The 11,327-nt window shown below is 43.3% G+C and overlaps 1 protein-coding gene across 1 annotated transcript in view; it reads left to right on the plus strand.

Moving 5' to 3' along the window:
* The first annotated feature begins 2,181 nt into the window (after positions 1-2,181).
* Positions 2,182-11,327, plus strand: part of LOC147602802 (LIM domain-containing protein HDR3-like) — a 14,687-nt gene continuing 5,541 nt past the window's right edge. The window contains exons 1-4 of the mRNA XM_086797789.1: positions 2,182-2,363; positions 4,178-4,324; positions 4,424-4,514; positions 11,207-11,315. Coding sequence (XP_086653915.1) covers positions 4,226-4,324; positions 4,424-4,514; positions 11,207-11,315 — 299 coding nt within the window. The 5' untranslated portion in view covers positions 2,182-2,363; positions 4,178-4,225. The remainder of the gene's footprint in view (positions 2,364-4,177; positions 4,325-4,423; positions 4,515-11,206; positions 11,316-11,327) is intronic.

An 11,327-nucleotide genomic window follows, 5' to 3' on the forward strand; every position in this document is an offset into this window, starting at 1 on the left:
ATTACGATCAAATCACATTGTTGTCAAGAGTACATGGTACATCTTCCACTTCCCAATATTTTAATGTAAACCTCTCAATATTTTATTTGAGAGACTTTACCTTGTCAGAGTTGGTGGTAGAAGATTCAAAAAGATCCAAATTTACATGGATCTTGAATCCTAGCTCTCATTGGTTAGACCATTTTTTAAAAATTACTTTCTTATAGGGTCCTTTTTGAGTCCAAATTTAACCTAATGTGACCATCCCCCTTTTTAGGCCCCTTCCAAAAATTGATTTTGAGGATGAGAACCAAGCATGCTATACTTCAAAAAAATATGCCACCCCCTAAGTAGTATATATAGCTTTTAGATGGATTATAATCTTTGACCATGATGATTCCCAAGATTATCGTGATTCTAAAATGTTAAAAAAGCAAAACAAGGCTTCAAATAGTTATCAATTATGCTCTTATTTAGATGTACCCAAGATTCATGAGTCTGCCCCCCTTGTAGAAGCGCATGAGAACTCAAATTCAATGGTAGCCATGTAGGTTAAATATGACTCCATCTTAAAAACCACACTTGGAAGCTTGTGGATTATCCTTTAAAAAGTAAGGTAATGAGCACTAAGTGGGTTTACAAAGTAAAATACAAATCTGATGTGACTTTGGAGAAGTAGAAGACACACACAACTCACTAAAGATTTTACATAGGTAAAAGGATTTTACTGGTTGAGCACAATATAGGTACTCGACATCCTTGTATCCATTTGAGATGGTACCTAGGCGGTCGGATAGCATAGAGATGGCTTACATTGATTTGGGACATTTCTAAACAGGCTACATGCTAGAGTGGAACTAGGAGTCCAAATAGCATAGAGATGGCTTACATTGATTTGGGACATTCCCAAATAGGCTACATGCTATCCATAGCAATCTCCACACATATGATTTGGTAGACTTTACTCGTGGGCACCTTATATGAAGGTTGTGGGGCTCAACATACACCTAGATGGTTTCGACTGGGCTCAAAATCAGCAACATGAATGATGTGTATGTGTAGCAGTCATATCAACCTAGTGTGTACATTGACCATAGAGGCGCACTAACACCAAATGCAATTCACATGTGATTTACATAGTCACACTCAAGCCCATCTACACACTAGTTATTTGCATACTACCTATTACACCCTAGCTTCTAGAAGCATGGAGCTTCTCATCTCAAAAGGTCCAAATTAGCCACCACCAAAGCTCGGGGATTATAATATTGTTCTCCAATTTGAGTCAAAAGTTTTGTGATGTGGAAGTTCCTACTTCTTATGAGTGTTGCCTACATTCACTACGATGCCTACATACACCTCATATATTCTCTTACACAAGAATATGATCATATTTGTATTAAAGAAGGGCCAACCTTCATATGACTGCTAGATTGTTCCTAGAGGGAGGGTCTTTAAACACTTCAGATATCCCATGGGTGCCTATGCTTATGCTAGTCTCTTAAGGGTGAGTTTATAGGAGAAGAGGGTCTAAGTATCTCTAATGTAAGGGATTTAAAAATTAGCAGAGTATGTGAGGGGTGAAAAGAGAAAAAACATGTTGCATTGCATGAGATGGTATTGATAAAAATGGTATTTAGACTTGCCCCTTGCTAGTGTCATGGGTAGAGATTGAACCCAAGGCTTCTATGTTCCTAGCATTCTCCCTTAACCAACCCACCACAATGCTTGTGGGTTTAAACCTTGTGAGGTTTGAACTTAGCCTTCAAATCTCACCACTCCTACAACACTAGCATTGTTAGGCTACCCAAATTCAATGGAATAAACGAAATAAAAAATCGTGTGTCTCACATAAATGAAGAAAATTGTAAATTATTGTTATACCAATACACTAAATAAACTTATAAATTATTGTAATTCTCTCAAGGATGTATGTGTCTATACCAATACACTAAATATTTTTTAAAAGAAAACTTAGAAATTATTGTAATTCTCTCAATGACGTACATGTCTCTACTAATTGTTTTCCTTGTTTACATTAATAGTTTATCGCATCCACCTAAGCAAGTTGTTAATATTGTTAGGTTTGAGAGATGACTTACCAGCCTAGATTGGGATTAAAAAGTCCAATTTAAATTTTATCATACCTTAATGGATTAAGACCTATCCTTTTTTTTATATTGGTTAGATTTTTACCTCCACATTCTCTTTCATCAATCAATCAATCAATCTCTCTCTCACTCTCTCACACTCTCTCTCTCTTTCATATAACACCCACAAGTCTGATGTGTTAAAATCCCAATGCGTTTATTTTGTTCCGAAGTTTTCAAGCACATCAGTCCTGTCTAAGATCTACTCGAGCCAACTGTGAAAGCGCCCAGAAGGTAAGCCCACTGCAATTTTTGCACTTGTTTGTGCCTCCCAGCATGACAATTAGCCATGATTTTACCCGATCCGTCGTCTGGTAGGCTTGTTTCTAGCAATTGTCAGCCCCATGATATGACCCAAGTACTTCTCAGATCACCCATTAGCTTCTTTCAGCTGTACTAAGGCTCTTTGGAGCTCAACTCAAGCTCACTCACACTGTATATAGCTAGCTAACTTGCCCTCACTTGTGGAGCCTGTGATGTGTCGCATGTGTAAACCATGGCTAGCATGGTTTACACATGTGAGCTCAGGATAAGTCAGCTCCTATGTGATCTCTGGAACTAGCATTGCAGCTTGTGTCAGTGCGATCTCGTTGTACATGATCCATGGCCCCTTGCCCACTAATCCCAACTCTCGCCCATCCATAGAACTTCCAATAGCTTACATTAGCCCATAGAGACTTGGGTGACAACTTATTTGATCTCTTTAATCAGTCATTGCGAGTAGATCTCTTGTTCTGTGTGATCTAGTGTTTGAGGACGATCACTTTGTGGGATTATTCTGCCCTTTGATAGCACTTTCCTGGCTTAGATGGATGGGTAGGGACTAGGTATAGACTCCACCTATCGAACTTTTGCAGCAAGTGATCTCTTCAGTGATTGCAACTCACTAGTAAACCTTGTCCCTACTTAGATTGGCAAAGTATTGTCCTCATAGATTGGCTCATACCCCAAACATGGTAGATTGTAAAGAATGGTATTTGCTTTGTGTAACCTCCCTCTGTTACTGACTCGTATGTAGAGCCTGTCCCTTGGCATGGCCGTTGCTCTTTCTGGTATATGGACCTGGGTGTGTAGAAGTTTTGTGATTTTTATTGCAAGTTAAGCACCTGTTGAGTTTGTCCACACTGCTCTTGCCTTTGCCATCACACCACATATCATCTCATGTGAGAACTGGAGCTCTTGCAAGCGTCCTATCAGACGGGATCGAGGGACGGAGTCAAAGGCTTTGTGGAAATCCACAAAGCAGCAATATGCATGTCTCTATGAGGACCTCACCTCCTCTATGATTCTAGAAGTGCTCAAGAACAGGCAAATATATTATGCATGAGCACTAGTTGTAATGTAGATGAGTGGTACAAACTGCAGAATGATGAGGCTCCCCTATATATAGTGTGGGGGCTGCTGGTCAGTCCAGTGAAAGGGAGGGATAAGTCGAGAGCTGAAATGTGGCGGGACAGGTGGTAGAAGAGCCTACTTTGTGCTCATCTAGTGTGTTTGTATACAGTGGAGCTAGTTCAATGCCTTTGCTTTGTAAGGTGTTACTTGGATGAGTGAATTTTACTGTCTAAACCTAGTCATTGCTGCAGAGCTCGCCCCTAGGCATGTTTCAGTAAAGAATGGTGGTACTAGGGGTGTGAGTTGTGTAAATTTATGTAAGCCAAATCATTGCCATGGATCTTGCCTGAGGTATGCCTGCTTCCTTTGCTGGCAAGAATTGTACCCTTGTGGTACTTGGCTGTGTTAATGTGATGTCTCTTTAGCTAATCATTGTTGTGAAAGTAATTATTGGTGCATTTAATTAAGAGTTGTACCTGTAGTGTCTCGTCGCTGTGCCATCCCATACTCTATATATAATCACCATGTGGGGTTCACATACATAACTTCTTTATGGTGTGCAGTGCAAAGGGTGACATCCTCTTGGGGTGTTCCCTTGGGAGATTTATCCCATCTGTTTTTGCATATAAAATGGCACCAGAAGGGTGGTGGATTCTAGGGAAATTAACTGTTTTCAACAAGTGCACTGTGCTAATTTGAAAGAACTTTGGCAGCTATTCTCCTGCGGAACATCGGTTGAATTCTCAAGAAGGCCTAGATCCATGAAGTGGCTTGAGAGAATTTTTAAGGGCTCATCCCATCACAGAGTGGGAGAATATGAGTCCAGATATGACAATGATGATAACATAAGCCCAGACAGAGTGAGTAATTTAATCTTGTTGATGTTGGGGCAACCCCTTTTAAGACATGCTTTTGTTAATCAAAAGCTTCTATATTTACAAAATGGTTAAATACTGCAGGATTACAAATCTAGGGAACAGGTAGAAGATGAGGAGCTCGACCATGCGATTGCTCTCTCCCTCTCCGAAGCGGATTACAGGAAAGCCAATGGTAAATGACTGCACCTCATGAGAAAAAATCTAGAGAATTCATATGTGGTCTTTTGTTTGTTGAGTAAGTGATTCCATCTTTTAAGCAAGGCTTCTATTGCTTCTTCATATTGGTATTGAGGCCTAACGTGTGGAGACCTGTGTTTGAAAGATATGTACCTCTTGTTGCCTTATCAGTTTCACACTAGATGCCATGCATGCTGGTTGCACTTTGTGATGTACAACCATGGTCTCATAGACCCTCGTGGTCTTCAATGCATGTGTATGTAATACATACGTGCGTACACACACATGTACATTATATATATATATATATATATATATACACACACACACACACACACACACATTTACATGTATATAGATATATATATATATATATGTGCGTGTGTGTGTGTGTGTGTTTATGTGTATATACATACATACATAAATGTGTGTATGTTTATGTGTATATACATACATACATACATAAATGTGTGTATGCACACACACATATATATATATATATACATACATACATGCATATATTTATTAACACACACACACACATGAGTCCACATAACAAGGCTCCATAGTTAACTGCATTTGATTTGTGCAATTATAGGGCCAACTGAGTGACCTTGTTGGCAAATTGGAGCACTTGTTGCAAACAATGCACTTTATTTTCAAGATGGGCTAAGTACTGCGGTGGCAGGAATTAGCGATTGAGATTACGATGAACAGGTCTCAAATGGTAAAAGGCTATACCATCTTCGTCAGTCTTGGCCCTAGACCAACCTTGCCACACCGCAGCGGTGACAGTTGGGTAACAACATTTTATCCTTGTCTGATTTACTTACAACAGCAAAGTAAGCCTCAAATCGATGTAACCACGAATGAAGAGAAGCGCCTAGCTTACTGAAGGTCACCTTCTCGTTGGACGGGTTAAGTGATCCAGACATTGCAGTGGAAGCGTGTGCGAGGGTGTGGAGAAGCACTGCAGGCTCCTCCCTTTTGCGTTCCTCATCTGACCATCTGTAGGTCCTCAAAAGCTTGAGTCTTAAGTCAAGTCTTCTTGTGCTCCAGGCCTCAAGGCTCACCGCTGTCGGGACACTTCAACTAGTAGTAACAATGGTTTTTTTTTTTGGGCTTGTAACTTCATTCGCACTGCTTCCATGGCTTGTTCTTGTTGAGGTTGTATTCGAAGCGCTGCATAGTCAGGGTAGGGTTCTGGATTTTTGGAGTAGCCGTGGTGGTCAAGTGCCGCTATTGCAAGGGAATCGCTGCATCACAGCCTGAAACCGGGGCAGTCTGCTGCGACATTGCTTGCATATGAGTAGTGAGGAAAGGCGTACTCCTTACCGATGGGTTAGGGAGCTCGTCTCCATTAAGGGAGATAGCTCCTCCTGGCCCTGTGCTCTGCAGTCTCCTCTTGTTGACTCATAGTGAGAGGCTCTGTGGTCTTTCACTAGTTACGATAGTGGGTCCTAAAAAGTGTTTTTTTTTGGGGGTATTTTTGGTTTTATTTAGGGATTTTGTTTCTTTGCTGCTGGCAGACAACCAGCAGTCCCCCTCAGTATATATAGCCTGGACTCATCATTCACCAGGTGTACCATATCATTGATCATATCCGGTACCACTTCATATGCTGCTCTTCTACTGCTGCTTCTGCCAAACTTTACACCACATAGCTTCATCATCTTCGCCTGACAGGACAGCACCTCAGTGTTTTCTCATCTGGCCTCATCACGGGACAGCAGCCCACTCTTTGCTACAGGCCACACCGTGGGATAGCAGCCCTCTCTGCTACATTTAGCACTACATTTAGCACTCACATCAGCGTTTTATATCAGCATTCACATTAGCACTCACATCAGTACATTCAGCGCTTACATCAGCATTACATATCAACATTTTACATCAACATTCATCAGCGCTTACATCAGCACATCATCAGCATTCATCAGCACTTACATCAACACATCATCAGCATTTTACATCAGCATTCATCAGCACTTACATCAGCACATCATCAGCATTTTACATCAGCATACATGAGCGCTTACATCAGCACATCATCAGCGTTCACATCAGCGCTTACATCAGCATATCAGCGTTTTATCCACAGCTCATGGGACAGCAGCCCTCTCTGCTATACATAGAGCACTTCCACATTTTTCTTCTGCTCTCATGATTGGGACAGCAGCCCACTCTCTGCTACATCACACCATCGGGATGGCAGCCCACTCTCTGCTTATCTTCACCATCGACACCACCTCAGGTACGCATCACCTCTGTCACCAGAGCTTGCACGACCTGGGACGGCAGCCCTCTCTGCTCCTTACCACCTCAGGTACACAACACCCGTGTCATGAGAGCTTGCACCACTTGGGACGACAGCCCTCTCTGCTCCTCACCACCCTTAAGGTAAACAACACCCTTGTCATGAGAGCTTGCACCCTTCAGGTGTGCAGCACCCTTGTTGTCATCAGAGTTTGCACCCTTCAGGTCTTGTAGCACCCTTGTCATCAGAGCTTGCACCACTACCACTCGGGACGGCAGCCCTCTTTGCTCTTCATCTACTACCTCAGGTACAGTAGAACCCTTGTCACCAGAGCTTGCATCACCTCATCTTCCACTGCCACTACCATCTCGGAGTGCCTCTACTTCCACCGACGCGAGCCTTTTATACCGACTACCTCTCGGAGTGCTTTGCCTCACATCGACGCGAGCCTTTGTCATCGACCGTGCTTTAGCTCTGACATCATCTTTGCTTCTGCATTGGTCTTTCTACTCAGAGTCACCTCACATCAGAGGGCTCTAGTACATATGTTCACTCACCATTATATATAGACTCACTCACATATTTCATGCTGTGTTGTTTTGCTCTGATCTCTCATACATCTGGTCCTTTCGTCCTTGCCCTCACATGGTGTTAGAGCTATCATGAGCAAAGGGATTGAAGACCTTGAGAGCACACAATATGGATTGTCTACCCGCACTCTTGGAGGACCAATTCTTCTCACCAGAAGTTGATTCTCCAAACTTTGATTTGGACCACACAGGGAATGGGACTTCTTAGAGCCCCATTCAAGATCTTACTTTGGTAGACGATCAACCCATGTACATCCACTCATCTTCACCACCTTTGCTATCATGATCGACGTCTCTGACTTTATTAGATTTTGTTTCCAGAGGGGGATACATTTCTTCTGCCAGTGTGTCAGTGTGGGACCCTGGCATCCATCATCTTCTCTCATGGTCCCCTTTTTGGCCTGTGAGGGGGTGTGAAAACAATATTTTTCCCAGTCCTAAAAAGTGGATTTTTTTGGGTATTTGGGGATTTTTTGTCTTTGCTGCTATAGCCTTGACTCATCACTTCACCAGGCGTACCATATCATTGATCATATCCGGTACCATTTCATATGCTGCTTTGTTGCTTTTGCACTCTACACCACATAGCTTCATTATCTTCACTTGACAGGATAGCACCTCAGCGTTTTCTCATCTGGCCTCATCCCAATGATGTCGAAGAAGAGTCTTCATCTATAGTGCCCAATCAAGATAATTGGTTTCATCTAAGAAGGATTCCTTGAGAAGTTGAGGAATGGACGAAGAGATGACAATCGATCTGGAAGCGATGGAATCCTTCTCTTGAATTTACAACGGAAAGGTTGCAAGTAGGTACTCGGGGGTCGCCCACTCCTCCCTAGACACTAGGTGAGGTGAAAGAAAGATGTAGAACTGTACTCTAATGGAGCAAGTGCACGGTGCTGCCACTAGTCCGCAGGTGCTGGAGGAGAGGAGAGGGAGGGCTGGGAAAAAAATGCAGCAAGGCGCTGCTGTAGGAGAAATGCAGCAAAAAAACGTGTGTGATGAAGTAGATCCCAAAACACAACAGACTGCAAAACTAGGAGAGGAGAGGGAGGGCTAGGAAAAAATCGCAGCAAGGTGTTGCTGTAGGAGAAGTGCAACAAAAAAACGTGTGCGATGAAGTAGATCTCCAAAACATAGCAAACTACAAAATTACGAGAGGAGAGGGAGGGTTGGGAAAAAAACGCAACAAGGTGCTGCTGTAGGAGAAACGCAACAAAAAAACGCGTGCGATGAAGTAGATCTTCAAAAGGCAGCCGCCAAGGGAGCAGAGGAGAAAAAACGCAGGCTGAAAACTCTTCTTGCTGGTTTGTTGAAGCACAAGATCTTTAATACCATGTGAGAACATGTGAATATGAAGTAGAAGCAACTAGAGATCACACAAGAGAGAGTAGACAGCCAAGAGAGATCCAACACTTGAGCTAGAGACTGAAAATATTGAATGTATTGAATGAATAAACGAAGATACAATGGCCATGCTTATATACATCTCCTGTAGAGCAGTCGACGAGTAGCATTGGAGGACAAATGTCCACGACAAATAAAAAAGGCTAAAATATGAAAAAAAAATCCCTAAAAATATAAAATAAATGTCTTGATAAAAAGGGGATAAAATGGAATAAAAGAGAGCTAGAGATGACATGTCCAACAGATCTGTACAAAGAGACTACACTTTGTCATCAATAAAGGTTACAAAGTATACATGCTTCCCAATCGATGGTGTCCGCATAGGACCACACATGGTTGTACACAAGTTGTAATTTCCAGATAGCTACATGTTTTGGTGGCAACTCTACACGATGCATGTCCTACACCATTTGATGCTTTTGCAATAGCATTAGACCGCCATAATTCACATGCCTAAATGTAGCATGCCAAAATTGTGCCTCTTGCCATGGTACAATGTGCCGGATGTGACTAATGCATAGCCACTCTCACAGTCTTTGATTGTGCACCTCTCGACCTCAAAGTTCACTGCATATCCTCTTTTAGTAAAAGAGGAGACCAACATTAATTTCTTCTTAATCCCAGGTACATACGATACATCTGGAAGACATAAGTCTATGCCATCTACTGTTGTGAGGATCACCTCACCAACTCCCTTGACCTTATAAGAAGAACTGTTTTCACATGTTACCCATTTGCCCTCAAGGGCAGCCATAAGCTTCTTAAACAAATTCCTTTGTGGGTTGTGTTTAGAAGCACCACTGTCAAAGTACCATGTGTCAAGTCTTTCATTGACACTGAGAGACATATGCATCTAATGATGCATCATAATTGCAAACAAGAAAAGTCCACTCATCCTGCACAAGATTTACTGACACATCATCTTTCGCTGCAGGTGATGAAGAAGAATCTACAGCCATGCCGCTTTCCTTTTTCTTTTCCTTTGCAAGCTGCTTCATGCACTCATTTACAAAGTGACCTAGCTTTTTGCAGTAGTGACACTTGTCCTTTTTCTTGGGCTTGTCTGCATTATTCTTAGCCTTTTGTGAAGTCTGTCCCAAATCAGTCCTTGGCTGAAAATTGCTTTGGTTTTTTCTTTGCCCTCGCCTTGGGCAACAAAAGCCCCATCACTGCCACTCATGACGGAAGATTTGTTTTTTCGATTCTACTCCTCATGTAGCAACAAACCAACCAGCTCTTCAAACAAGATTGGTTCCGGGTTTCCCTGTATAAAAGGCAATACTAAGATTCATTTGAAAACATCTACCCTCCAAGATGGGGCAGGTCCATAGTCAGAGGGGACGGAGGGGACGGACCCTTGGAACGGGGGGACGCTGTCCCGGGAACACTTTGGGATGGGGACGGACAGACATCCCCAGCTGGGCATCCCTCACAAGGGACGGCGTTCCGGGAACGGATCCAGGAGGGGACGGTTGTGAGGGACGGCTGCATGGGAACGCCCTAGGTTGATGTTTGGGCAACGGTCACATTGTTGTTGGCTGTTTGGGGAGGGCTTTTCGTGGGCGGTGGGCCTTAGCCTTGGCCCATAGGCCTCGAGTCTTTGAAGCTTTGGGCCTTGGCCTCTCTCTTGCCTCCCTCCCTATAAGAAGACACACACTCTCCCTCTCACACTTCAATCTTAAGCTTCACACACACACACACACACACACACACTCTCTCTCTCTCTCCCTCGAGCAGCAAGCCTCAAGGGCCAAGGTCTCAAGTTTCAAGCTCTCGCACAAGCAAGCTCTAGCCTCTCAACAGTCACACTCTCCCTCACACACACTCTCTCAAGCTTCACACACACACACACACACACACAGTGCACACACACCCCCACCCACCCTCACACTCAAGTTCTCCCTCAACTTTCATGGAGGCGGTGTACGGCCATGGGCATGCAAGCTTTGCCCGTGTAGGCGAGAGTGGGTGGCGCCGACAAAGTGATTTTTAAATGCTGTTCCTACCCCCGTCCCCGTTCCTTACATATGGCCGTCCCCCATCCCGTTCCTGTCCCCGTCCCCCGTCCCTTGTGACTATGGGCAGGTCATATACTAGACTAGGGTAGGTCAAGAGAACCTTTTTGGTAGGCCAAAGGCCACAGATCTGGTACACTTTTGTGTACTATATAATATACTGAAAATACAGCTCTCTCTCTCTCTCTCTCTTTGTCTTTGCTGGTGATTTGCATCAAGTTTCCTATTCAGTTACTTGGGGCTGAAAGAAGACACACAGAGGCTAGAGCTTCCGCGCATGTGACATTGTCATTGTTTAATAGTATTAATAGTCTTGCTCAACCCCGACTGGGGTATTACATAAGTTAGTCCTTAGGAATATTTTTTGAGCGAGTTAGTTCTAGATTTGTTCCTAATTGCAGTACTCCTTGTGTCTCAGGCAATCATTCTCCACAGGTTGAGGCTGATGAAGATTTTGCTAGAGCATTGCAAGCAAGTTTGGATCTCGATGAGCCATCATCTCGGCCAAGCCCTGCACGAGGAAGAAGGTATTGATGGCA

The sequence above is a fragment of the Cibotium barometz genome, chromosome 66 (genome assembly GCF_041138505.1).
Source record: "Cibotium barometz isolate CiBa-2024 chromosome 66, ASM4113850v1, whole genome shotgun sequence".
Lineage (NCBI taxonomy): Eukaryota > Viridiplantae > Streptophyta > Polypodiopsida > Cyatheales > Cibotiaceae > Cibotium > Cibotium barometz.